Source organism: Coturnix japonica, chromosome 2 (assembly GCF_001577835.2).
Source record: "Coturnix japonica isolate 7356 chromosome 2, Coturnix japonica 2.1, whole genome shotgun sequence".
In the NCBI taxonomy this organism is placed as follows: domain Eukaryota; kingdom Metazoa; phylum Chordata; class Aves; order Galliformes; family Phasianidae; genus Coturnix; species Coturnix japonica.
Window position 1 is genome coordinate 111,071,354 of NC_029517.1, and position 13,955 is coordinate 111,085,308.

The 13,955-nt window shown below is 36.8% G+C and overlaps 1 protein-coding gene across 1 annotated transcript; it reads right to left on the minus strand.

Annotated features, from left to right (window-relative positions):
• Positions 1–1,152: 1,152 nt before the first annotated feature.
• Positions 1,153–11,282, minus strand: SLC7A13 (solute carrier family 7 member 13). The gene is made up of 4 exons (XM_015855899.2): positions 8,925–11,282; positions 6,142–6,273; positions 4,059–4,423; positions 1,153–3,306 (listed from the first exon to the last, which is right to left on the minus strand). Exons 1-4 carry the CDS (start codon positions 9,646–9,648, stop codon positions 3,061–3,063), a joined length of 1,467 nt encoding a protein of 488 aa, XP_015711385.1. The 5' UTR covers positions 9,649–11,282; the 3' UTR covers positions 1,153–3,060.
• Positions 11,283–13,955: the final 2,673 nt, after the last annotated feature.

A 13,955-nucleotide genomic window follows, 5' to 3' on the forward strand; every position in this document is an offset into this window, starting at 1 on the left:
AAAAACAGACAGGTTAATTACATGCTAAACTAGGCTAGTACAGTACTGAAAATAAAACAACCACATTTTAAGTTTGTTGTCAGGTTGAACTTCTGAAACATGAAAGCGTACATGAGCTTTAACAAATTATGATGTCAAAGGTAAAAAAATAAATTAAAAATTGAAATAAACATTTGATATAGTCTAGTACTAAAACACTCACACTTCCATATAGCGTTTTCTGAGATACATAAAAGTAGAAAAGCAGCTGAGACCAACTAGTGTCATTTAAAACAAGCTATAATGTTAAAATATGGAATTGCTTTTGGCCAGAGTAGCTAATACAAGTTATAAATCTGAATTCTGTTCCTTTATGCTCAGTGCTTGGAAATGGGAATGACCCAGCAACAATAAGAAATCTATACAAATTGAAAGCTGTATTTGCTTCATTGTGATTTAGCATTTTAAACCACTCAGGCAAGAGAAAGGCTGCATTAGGAGCACATCAAGAGATTCATATTCAGAAGATAAGAAATAATACCATATCTGAGGTTGCTTTTATGATGTTAATTCAGCTCAGCTGAGCACCTTTCCAAGCAATGGGTCATTTAATGAATGTTATTTTTCAGAAGACCTCTGTCTCACTTAGATGTAGGAATGGGTAGTTTGTGTTAAAGAAGACAATAAATTTGAGGAACACAATTCCTTAGTTTTTGTAGAAATGAAATTAATATAGTGTATAAAGTAGTACGTGCAGATGAGGTGGTAAAATTGCTCAGGATTTGATCTCATTGTAAAATTCCAAGGTCATGCTGAAATCATTTAATCAAAAACTAAACAAAAATGTCACTAATCCTGTTTTTCTCATTTTATATACTCTCTCTTAAATCCTTGCAGCTCGATTTGGCACATTTTCAAATGCTCGTGGATGTATTTAAACATTTCACCGTTTGTATGTTTTGTAGTCATTCCAGCTACCTACAGTCAAAGGCCCCTGAGTTACAGGATATCTGCTATCCATTTAAACCAAAGATCAGGTTGCCCAGGTCCCCATCCAACCTGGCTTATAGGTTCCCTTCAGGAACTGAAAGGCTGCAATGAGGTCACGCCACCGCCTTCTTTTCTCCAGGCTAAACAAGCCCAGCTCCCTCAGCCTGTCTTCATAGGGGAAGTGCTCCAGCCCACTGATCATCTTTGTGGCCCTCATCTAGACCCTTTCCAATAGCTATTTTATTGTACCAATCACATTTTTTTTCCATATGACTTTCATTTTCAGTTACAAATTAAAACATAAGTTTAAATAGCTGACTAAGGTCAGCTGAAAATCAATGGCACTGCCAGGCACCACACCTGGCTTTACAAATCCATACTCAGTTCTTTAGTCACAGTAAAATTTTCCCTTTCTTTTCATCCATGCTAGAATTCAGTTCTTACAACAATAACTCCAGAAAATTTTCTTTAGCCTTGTGATTATTTTTTTTTAATTAAAATAGCAAGATGAATGCTTTTCTGATGGCTTCATTCAGTGAAATTAAACATTGATTCCTCTCTTGCTTTCAGCAGGATGCATCTCAGCTGTATTCACTACTCTCTTGCATGGGCTTCTGTTTAACAGCATTTTAAAAGATCTACAATTTACTTCAGGTTTCCATTCTGTGTACCTCATCACCCATAAGAACAGCCAATTGCTTCTTGCACTTGTTTACATTACGGGCACTCTGCCTGTACAGCATCAAATCCTCCTTAGTCTGCAGATGGCTCCCAGCCTTATTGGTGGTACCCGGTACTTTGCGTAGCTCTGTCTGAAGATCCAAGCTATAATTCAGACCTCTAAATTGAAGAATTAAATCTTTTAGCAAGGATTTTTCTATTTTACAACAATAAAAAGCTCTGTAAATCTTTTTCCTCTCACTAACACAACATCCAGTGACCCAGAATATCCTGGTCTAAGAGAGATGTTGGTCTGGAGCCATCTACTGGTTGTACTGGTGAGCATTATACGAACATGTAAAAAAAACCAACAACATTTAACCACATAATTCTGTCATAATTATGAAAATTACAGAGTGTGTTAATAGATTAGCCCTGAAGTATCTGATATTTCCTGTGTACTGGCTCTTAGGCTTTAAGATTAAATGCTCAGTGGGCTTAATGCAGCTTGGTTCTTAAAACAAAAGGTCAACAATTTATCTTAATTTCATTTTAAAAAGTGGAAGGGAGATGGATTGAGAACAGAAATTCTCTCTTGTATCAGTAACTCAGAAAAATAAGGAATAAAAGGATATAAACGCTTAGTTAGACTTCACAATTTAGTACATTGCTCTAGATATTGAATTTTATTGGTGTGACAAACAGGATTAATAGTTCTTATTGATTTATTTGATGCCTACTAAGATTTCACCCCATATTTCTATGTGTTGGTCTAAAATAGCCAAGGCTGATCAGGTACAGTTTTCTTAGGATTAAAAAAGAATTCTCAGATAATTTTACAATGTTCTTCAAAGCCTTTTTATTAAAAATAAATTCAGACCAAAAAAAAAAAAAGTTAGCAGATGTATAGAAGTTTAAGGCCTTTAAAACCATAAATTCTAATAAACAGACTATTAAGAACTAGAAATAATCTAGCCAACTTACTTTGGAGTCTAAATGTGCATTATTAAATGATGCTGACAAGTACATATGTACTTATTTATGATAATATTGGTAACTATTGGTTCCGTAATTTAGTTTTATTTCTGTTGTTTCAATTATATATGCAGCTTCAATGGTGCCTTCGGGAGCAAGAGGGATCATTTTATGGATCTCACCAATTTAAAGGAGACTATGTGCATCTATTAAATATATACATCTATGTATATGTATGCATACTAACATTTACTTATACACACAGTCCTGAAACTAAATGTCTCTATATACATATTCATATATGTATACACAGATATTTGTACATACATATTTGTATATGCATATGCAAGTACTTATTCCTATATATGACATGCAACATCCAATTCTTGACCTACAATTTTAGTTAAAGAAAATCTCCTATTGGCTGTCAGTTGCACTGGGATTAAATAGTTGCCATTATTCATATTTAGTCTCATCAGAACCTTCAGCAGGAGAAACTTCCAGCAGTAGCTGCAAGTAGCAAGTAATTTTATCCAAAAATGCAAAATGCAATTTGAAATGTACAAAAGGAAAATAAACAATAAGACTCCCCAGCATAAAGAAAAAAGCATACAAATATTGCATATTTGGAGACCAGACAATAGGAGCCAAAACTAAGAAGAATGACATGGCCACCATCAGAAATGGAACTGGTAGAAACACCTGCAAAAGGAAGAAAAAAAATATTAGGAAGTAGGTGACCAACCATAGTTTTGTGTATCATTCATTACAGTAATAATGCATTCTTTGCCACACCATAATACCATTTGCGTTGCTCCAATCTCAACGCAGGGGGTGACTTATCTGACATAAAATTGTCTACAACACTTGTTCAGGCTCCTTCTATCATTAAGGAAAAGAGATAAGCAGCACCTGAAAAGCATTCACCCACAGTATATAGTATGGACACCTGAAATAAACTCAGCACTGGGTACCTAGAGGAAGCTTTCACAATTAATGCTAATTAATTGTGTATCTCCAATCTAGTGTTCTGACAGTTAGATTGAGATGAAATCAAACCTAACCCTAATGGCTGTGGTTGGGTGAAGAAGGATGAAAGGACACAAAGGTCACCTTAAACCAACAACTGCCAGCCTGGATCCCACATGGTTCCTGTCACTGCTCCACATCAGTATTGTTTCCTGTTCCTCATCTGCACATCTCTCCAGTTCTATGCATATTCATCTCTTGTTTTCACATAAGCTCTATTTTTTTTATTTTTTTTTTACCTTTTCCCTTCAGTATGAAGCAGAGTTGTCCCAGACCATGAATAAGAGTTCTAATAATCATTGTGATTATCATTTATATTTCTGTAGTAACTATCAACTTTTGTCTTGCATTTGTTCCATAACTTTTGCATGATGCCCATGACTCAAAAAAGCCAAAAGAATATTTAATAACTTATTTCCAATTACTTTGTATGGTCGATGTAGGTTAGGTTCTCGGTATCGAAGTACAATCAGGCTTGCACAAGTCAATCCAATCATAAGCCAGGCAGAAAATCCAAAGTAATTTGTTAACATAATAAGGTCAGAGGGGATGATAAAAATGGATGCAATGATGGTTGAAAAAATCATGGCTGGTGCTGGAGTACAAGTATGGACGTTAAGCATGGATATTAAAACAGGTAAATGTCCTGACTGACTTCCAGCATAGCTTAATCGACCCAATGTGAACACGCTGCTGTTGAGGGCACCAAATATCGAGACAGCAACGGAGAGAGGAATGATCCAGGCAACAGAGGGGATCACTCGATCAGCCCAAGTTACTGCCACAGCAACTGCAAGAAAACAAAGCATCAGTAACAGTGTAGGTACCATGCTCTGAATTTCCAACAGACTCAAGAAAAAGGAAACTTAAAATGCATAAAATATCTATTACTTATTGGGAATGTCTGGTTTTTGTTTTGGTTTGGTTTTTGGTTTTTTGAATAATCAAATGAGTCTATTCTAATCCTATCAGTATTGTATTCAGGAGCTAAAACTTGCATGGAGAAGGTAGCAGGAAGGACTGCTGACTACCACAAAAGCTCCTGGGTGAAGCCACAGTGGCCAACAGGAAGCAATGGACTGAGCACCCTGTAAGCATTACAGCTGCATCTCGGCATCATGAATAACAAATGTAGACATGTGAGCAGGGCAGTCTGAGTAAAGAAAATAATGGAGGCATGAATCTGCCTGGCCACAGAGGTGACATGGCCTGCTGTAAGAAGAAACACAATTGTATGTATGCTAAAAGACAGGTCATAAAGCATGTTATTAATCTGATTTTGCTTTGGGTAGAGCTAGGAAATGTGAAAGATTATTGCTGGACAAATGATTTTCCATATTTCTCAGAAATTGGTGATGGCCTGCATTATATTGAGGACTGATTCTTAGCAGGCCTTTAACTGAGTGTCGTGAGGAATATAGGTCTTGCAGTGATTTGCACTGCATAAAACTCCTCAGATTAGGGGAAAAGATAACAATGTAGTGAGCAATCAAGAACTGCCACAGTGTATAGCAGTGTCTGAAATGAGAGATATAATTTTAAGGCCATCTCCTCAGCTGACGTAAATAAGCACAGCTCCAGCATCATTTCAGGAACTGCTTGTGCCAGCCAAGCACCTGCTCGCTGATATTCTGTTATCTACTGCTGCTTTCCTGACAGAATGGATCTGTAAATGTGTCTCTCCCAGCAGATAGCCTGATCATGGGCAGACAACACTATGGGGCTGCTGAGTGACAGCTACACCATCATTTATGTTATTGAGCTGTTTTCACAGAGGAAAAAGAAAAAATAATAATAATAATTTTATAAAAAAAATTGATTTTTTTTTTGTCACTCCTGGACAAGGCAAGGTCTGACAGTTCAGTCTCATTAGGCTGGGATCTTAAAAGGTGCTGCTTGGACAATCAAAGAGAAATACAGCTCCTCTTGGGCCTTTTTATGCACAGCTTATTGGCGTGGCATCTGAGAAAAGCTTTACAGAAACTGGACTTTTGTACAGGGTCTTCCAAGAAATGAAAATACTTATCATGAATAACCCGTCTTCAGCCCCAAATGGCTATATTTTCCTATTGCCTTTTTTATATTATTTATTATTACATGTAACTTGAAAATATTATTTATTTCCATCCTAAACAGTAAGGACTTTAGCCTTAGACACTGTGACACAGGAAAGAAAGGAGGAGAGGGGATTAAAACAACTGGAAAACTAAATCCCTACCTATATCAAACAAGGGCACAATCATCATTTGGTTTCCATGTTTTAATGCACTTCTGATTTCTTTTTTAACTGTACAGGTATAAGCCAAATTTTGACACTTACTATATACTCTGTATTCAGTCCAACCTATATCATGCAGAAAATTTAAACCACAAATCTCGTTTAAAACTTAGACTAAAACTCAGACTTCCCAATTGTGGAGTTAAGTGAGCACAAGTAATCCAGTGCATTGACATCAAACAGGTATGCTAACAGATCTCACCTTTCTCACAAAAATATCAAACTCATACCTGAGGAGACAATTTCCTTTGGTGTGAGGACAGTCAGATATGAGATGTTTACCAGTAAGTAAAACACAATTACTGCGGGAACAGCTGTCATCACAGTTAAAGGGATGTTTCTGCTAGGGTTTTTCATCTCCTCTGAAAAACACAATTAATTAAATAATAACAATAAAGCAAGCAGTTCAACTTCTGTAAGCGTGGTTTCAGTGGTGAATCTCCACAGAGGTTGACATGACTGACACAGAAATCTCACCCCAACCCCTAATCATTGTTCCTAAACTATGCTGCTTGTGTGTTCCTGCAGTATTTGTTGAGTAGTTTATCATCAGAGTCCTAAATCAAGTATTTAGAACTTTTTTTTTTTTTTTTTCTCCTTTGTCTTTTTTTTAGTTATCAGGTGTCTTGGGAAAAGAGAGACCTGACAGACTGATAAAAATATGACAAAGTACTAATTGTCTCTGATGTGATTAAACAAATATATGGCTGTACATTAGAATATTAACTTGGTAATGCATTTCCAAATAGACATACTTTTGAATCTAAATATTGAATGTGAGGCTGTAAAGTCAGTTTATTTATTCTTTCATCACTTTGTAAGCCCTGATTCAAAATTTTCATACAAATCATAGAATGGTTTGGATTGGAAGGGACCTTTAAGATCATGTAGTTCCAACCCCCTGCTATGGGCAGGGACACTTCCCATTAGATCAAGTTGCCCAAAGCCCCATCCAGCCTGTTCTTGACCGCCTCCAGAGAGGGGCATCCACAACAACCTCGCTGGACAACCTCTTCCAGTGTCGTTACCCTCACAGTAAAGAATTCCTTCCTAATATCTAGTTTAAATCCACTGTCTTCCAGTTTATACTCTCTCGGTTTGTCCTCATAGGGAAGTGCTCCAGCCCTCCAATCATCATACTGAGTGTATTTTCCTGTTTCCACCCAAAACATTTCTCTTTGTTCTTACATCAGAAGGTACAGAAGATATAATGGAAGAGTATTGACAGAGGAGCAGTAATGGAGTGGCTTTCAAAAAGGGCAGTTCCCAGCTGGATTCTGCCATTATCAGTTCCATGACAAAACTGGTGGAGGAAAAGTGTTTAGTGCTAAACCCGATATCTTAGCTTAAAACTACTCAGTCTGTATCAGTATTGATATAGGCTGACGGGGGAGGGTGAATCATTTTTCTCCCCAAATACTATCTCTGCCTCCAACATCAGCTTTGAGCCTGCCCTATTCTGGGGTGCAGTGCACAGACTGCAGAGAGACAGAATGAGCACAACAGAGAAATGCAGATACAGTTTACTAGAGAATTGGGGATTTATTTAAAATGGAAGAAATACACTTCATAATTTTGAGCACAAAAGGAGGCAATCACCAAAATAGCTGATTTAAATTTGTCTTTGCATTTGTTTCATCGCTAGCTACAGTCCCAACATCCAGCTGGCATGGGATCCTTTAGCTAAGGCTCACAGGAATGAAAGTTATTGTTGAAGAACTGGAAACTCAGTTCAGGAGAGGTCTATAGCATAGAAGCATATAGCATCTGTCTGAACAGCTGTGTTACCCAGTGGATTGCATGTATCCCTTGTGTATTTCAATTTTTACTTGTGGTAACTGATCAGCAAATAGTACTTTGTGAACAATTTTGTATTTCCTTGGGTTTACAAATCTGAATTCTTGCCTTTAAGAAAACCCTAAGCTTTCAAAACCTATATTTTCTGCTTTTTACCACCTTTTTAATAAGAGCATATTCTAAATGCAGAATTAATGGGATTTTAATAGTAACTATCAGGTTTTTAAATATTAACCCAATTTTCACACTGTTCTCACCACTGAACTTTGTGTTACACGTTTCACACATCGAGTTTATTTAACGTTTAATGTTTCTACATGTGGTAGAGGTCAGCAGATGAGTAAGATTAAACATATAACAGCATTATCCATTTGCTTACAACTTAACTCATAAATCTAATGATATTATAAAACACTGTTCACTCAACTTGTTGCACAGTATGTAACTGTGAGCATTATCTCCTTGTAGTTTCCATGAAAAACTGCTCTTTATTACCTATCACTAGATATAGAACAGGACAAGGAAATGAACACGCCACAAGATTTTGCATGTTTAAAATTGGATATAAGTTTTATCAGAAGAAATATACCACTTCCCTTACATTCTTCTATGTCCGTTCTCAGGGAACTATCGTGGACAGGCTGCCCTATACATCTCTTCAAACTGATAATATTTTAACACAACTCAGTATGAATTTGTTCATGTACAAATCATGGAAGATATAGATATTTAAATACAAATTAATCAATCATCTTTTTGGAATTGGTCCTTTCCAAGCAATAAGCTGGCAAAAATATCTTAATTTAAGCATTCTTTTGTGAAACTCAAAACTCTATTTTTTTAAGATATGACAAATTGTATTTACAAATGAGATTTTAAATGAACCTCTTGAATTTCTCGTGTCATCCCTTGTAAATGTTAATTTAATTCTGGGAACTGTACAAGAAGCAAGGAACATCCATGTAGTATAGCAATGTCTCTTGTACCAGCCCTATCAAACACAAGACCAGTGGGCAGTTTGTACCTGAAAAATAGAATCACAGAATCATAGAATTGCTCAGGTTGGATAAGACCTTAAAGATCATTAGATCCAACCACAACCTAACATAACCAAGTGCATGAACCCATGAAGGACAGAGAAGTTCTTCTAATACTAGCTGAGAAATGTTAAGAATTGCTATTGTGGAATAAAATCTAAAGAAAAAGAGCAAGATACCTGCCATATAATTGAGGGACCACCAACCACCATAGGCATACAGTCCTTGGAAAAAGGCTTCAGCGATCTGTGACGCGTTGGGCATCTCTGAGCCAAACATGTCCTCAAACCTGGCGAGGTTCTCCTTCCTTCCACCAACAAGCAGAACTACGCCACCGACAGCAATTACAGACAATGCCATCATCTTCAGGAGGGTGAACACCGTCTGCACCCATGCAGCCACTTTGACACTGCGTCCATTCAAAATCCCCAGTGACCATAGGAGAGCCAAAGCCAAGCATTTCTTCAGCACTTCTGGTGCAGGGCAAATGCCATAGAAAGGCTGGGTAGCATATTCAGCGAATAGCAAGGCTCGGGCAGCGTTTGATGCTGGCTTGGTAAACGTTGATGTCCAGATGAACACAAAGGCAGGTATGGATCCAAGGCCTCTTTTAATATGGTTGTATTCCCCTCCAGAGAAAGGCAGAGCAGTTCCCAGCTCTGCATAGCAGAGGGAGCCCATAAGAGAAACTAGTCCAGAAGCAGTCCAGATTGTTAATGCAACACCAACATTAAGCAGGGAATGCTTTAACACCCCTGTGGGAGACACAAAGATCCCTGCCCCAACTATTGAGCCGATAATAAAACTTACCCCATCAAAATAACCTATTCTTCGTTTGAGTTGCATCTTGGTCTTTTCTTTTCTTTTCACATCTTTGGGATCACTGCTCTTTTCTCTTCCCATTTTTTTATTATTTTTCACAGCAGTTTCTATGGCTTCGGTGTCAAGATTACATGTATTTTCCTCTTTGTTCTCAGTTGATTGTCACTGCCAGTGAATGATTACTTGCCAGTGAAATGCTATGGGAAGCCTGGCTTAATCATTCAGAAAAGAAAGCATACTTTAGGTTTAGCTGTCTTGTGTGTGAAGATGATTAACTGGTTACTTCAAGGAATGCTGGTAAATCATGGACACTTTGGTTTAATATGTACTTCAGAAATTTGGTCTGGGGATGTCTTTAAAGAAATTGGCCTAACAAATAATACACAGTAAATGTTTTTCAATTCTCTGCTGATTTCCATCAAAGGATTCCCAGACTCTTTACATATGTTATCAGAAACAACTCTGTGAGATAAGTAAATGGTATCTCTGTATGAGACCTATGGAAAAGGGAAAGTGAGAAGACATGGCAGCATGATAAAGAAGTTCAGCCTTCTATATGCTATGGACAGTGAGAGGGACATGAGTTGAACAGACAGATATGTTTTTCCACAGTCAATATATACAAAGGACAGTGATCAGTAGATAACAGTGTGTTTTGACAAATCGCCATCAGCCCCTGCATATACTGGATCTTGTTTATGGTTCTCTTCCTGAACACGGCTCTAGAGAGAATGTCATCAGTTTGTTAATGGTTTTTACAGAGTACTCATCATTTCAGTACTACCTCCATAGAAATTTACTATTTGTATTTAAAAATGGTCAGACTCATTACATCAGAACAGCTCACAATGCACTCAACCTAAGAACTACCCTGAAACAGGCATGGGAACAAAACTGAGAGGGCACACACAGAGAAGTCAGAAAAGGAATAAAGGCATGATTCACTGTGACCACAGAGTACCACTGCAAATGCACATACTCTGCATTTACTCAAATCAAGTTAGGCATCTAGAAAAAGGAGACTATGGATTCATGTTCTACACCTAGAGGGAAAATAAAATAGAAAAGAAAAAAGACAAAACTGAGACGTAACTCAGGTGTCCAACAGTAAGCCATAAGACATATTTTAGATGTTCCTGATGCCTCAAGATATCTTCACAGATTTGAAGAATATGCTAAAAGATCTACAGGATTAATTATGTTCTGGAGTGCCAGCTAGAGGTTAGGCTGGGGATCTAAAATGGCATTAGTTGCCTGCTGTAGGCAAACAAATGCCACTTTGGTAAGCAACACTGAAAAGGACATAAACTATGCAGCACAATCAGTGACAGAATCCACAGCCTCAGAACAGCATTTAACCAAAAGACCATTCTTCCATCTTCTGCAAATCACTGTACCACTCAATGTATTTTCTCCCAAGTCAAGTCTTACAGACTTCAAAAATTCTAGTTATAAAATTTTGCACACATTTTAAGCTACATTTATTCCATTTCTAAATTGCAATAAGTTTTTAAGTTCACAAACTCATTACTATGAATAATTCATAACAAATCAAAGCGTTTATTCATCCATATTCAGGAGCTGGAAATTAAGCGTGAAAAATGGTTTTAGATGGCTAAACTATGTAATTTTTTGATACCCAGCAATTCTCAACTTCTTTATTTTGAGTGTTCAGCTACATACAGCTGGAATGAGATTACTATTTTAAAAACAAATATTACACATAATCAAAAGTTAAAGTATATATGCAATTGATGTTACATTGTTCATCCTAAAGTATGTTAATTTCTAGTATAATAGAGCATTTCCAAAATCTCCCAGAAGCAGATTAATTAGGATTTGTTACTTTTTGCAAAGCTGCCTGATTTCAGGAAACCCTACTGAGATCATGATTTTCTTGTGTGCGCTTTCTGTCTAGCTCAGATAAACATTTCTAGAATTGAGAGGAATACATTTGAGATTTATGCAAAGCATGCTTTTCATTTTGCTGTGCCAGAGTAGATGAAGGTAAGTAAGAGCAGAGATAAAGACAGTGTTCCTACAAATCCAACAAAAGCTGAAGCTCTGGAAATAGCATGCTCACAGGAGCATTACCAGGGGAGAACCCAGTGAAACACAGCTAGCTGTGCAACAACAGGTATTTTCCAGCCAAACTTTTTTTCCCCTTTATTTCTTTACTTATTTCCCGTGCATAATGGCACAGTCTTGTGAAACACATCACTAACAATTCATTTTCAAGGTTTTCTGCAACATGTCCTAATTCTGAGAGGATAAACTGACACAATCCATATGATTATTTCAAAGTCTCATATGTCAACATCTTCTGCCTCACACCTAACTATGTACACCTGGTCAGATTCACTTTGATGACAGTATCCACAGACTCAACCATTGAATATAAGTCAAAGATAAAACAATCTAAGCTTGAGATTCCCCTGATACTTCGAGTAGGCTAAAAGGTTGTATCACGATAAAAATATAAGACCTTAGGAATACAATTTTTATACTCAACAGGGAATTCTTGTGAATGTCAACTAGAGAGTTCTCTTAGATGGGAAAATTAAGTTGATAGAATGCTAGATAGCAAGTAAGATTGATTCTTAAACTTCCACTGTTCTAGTTCTCCAAGCATTGAGGATTTTTCCTCTTCAATTTTCTAACCTTCCAAATTATTTTAGTCTTCAACATCCAGGTTTTCACTGTCATCAATGCCAGCACTTGTCATGACTCATCTCTTTTAATCACTGTAGTTTCTTTAGATTTAAGAAAAAGACAATACTGAAGAGTAATGAAAGAATACTTCTGCTGCTTAGAATGGATATGCATTATCTCCTAATTGTAATTAACTGAATTTCAATGTTCTTAGACAAGGAGTCTTTAATCACCTTGCAAGAATGTTGTGTGTGTACTCACTAAGTCTTTCCTACGATTCACTCACTGATTAGATGAACCAGAAGGAGGTCCATCTATCTAAACAACGCACGATTTTAAAACACTTATTTAGTTCCTTTTCAATTAACTTCTCAGAATTTCTACCACTGTATTGATTTAGTTCTGCATCTTCCTAAATCCATCAAGAGGAGAAGACAGAGCAAAAATTGGAAGTTAATTTGTCTTGCAAATTTTCATTACATGTTCATCTGTATTTTCTCTGAAGAAGCTGCTGACATTCAGCAAGGATAAAGATACAGAAGAAAAAAGCAAAGTCTGAAGAGACTTCTTTCAAGGATAAAAAAAACAAACAAACAAACAAGCATATTTAATCTTTCTTGGCATCTGTCTGCAAGTGATATGTTGTACTTAATACAAATGACAAATTTTATATTCTTCCTTTTATTTTTCCTCTTTAGCTCTCCTGTTGTGGAGAACATATCATTTTAAAGTAGTTTTCTGTGTCTTGCCATCTGGAAGGTGCACAACGGCTATTCAAGGATTCTATCTAGGTCACATTAGATAGCAGTCAGTTTACCACCTGCTGCATGAGACCCCATGATGTATTCACAATCTATTTTCCTTAGAAAATGAGATTGCACGTTCAAACACCTAAAATTCTACTGCCTTAACAAGATCTTCTTTCCTTTTCCTTTTTTCTTTTTTTTTTTTTTTTTTTTCTGTCAAAATTGTTGTACTTATGCTTTTTACTGGAAGACATACAAATCTGCTTGTTTTGTTGACGGAAATATGATTCCACTTTTGCTACTGATTAAGAAAGAAACCCCACATAACAATTAGCTAAATACAGCAAAAGCCACTGTTTTGTGGAATTACACCATGTTTGTAATTTCATCCAACATGAATGTTCTTGCTAGACATACAGTTTATTTATCTAAAGTATTTATTTCCTTAGCCTTAACAAAATACCAAAACAAAGATGTTTGCATGAGATGCTGTAAACATTCTGTATTGGGATCTAAAGTGTGAAGAAAAGTATGGTCGATTTTTTTTTTTTTCCAGTAACATATTACTAACTGATGGCTGGCAAGTATAGCCAAGAATAGCACTTAAGTGTTTAAATTGAGCCATTCAGAAATCAAGCTTTCAGACTTTATTGGGCTTCTCCTATAGTGAATAGTGACAGAGAAGAGACCCATCCCAGTAACAGCTTCATGAACTGCCCACTGGAGGTGAACAGATTCTTCTAAAAATAGAAGAGGAATCACCTCCAGTGGGCAGTTCATGAAGAATTGTTAGCGATGTATTGCAAAGGAATACTACAACACTGACATCAGACATCATGCAGAGCTCCAGCCATGGCCTCTGCCCAGACCTGTCTGAGTGAGTAGTGAGCTTTAAACCATGACTGGGTGAACTCTTAAAACTGTATCAGCCCTACAAAATAATCAGAGCTCTGAAACACTTCATTGAAGAGTACTTCCACTTATAGACAC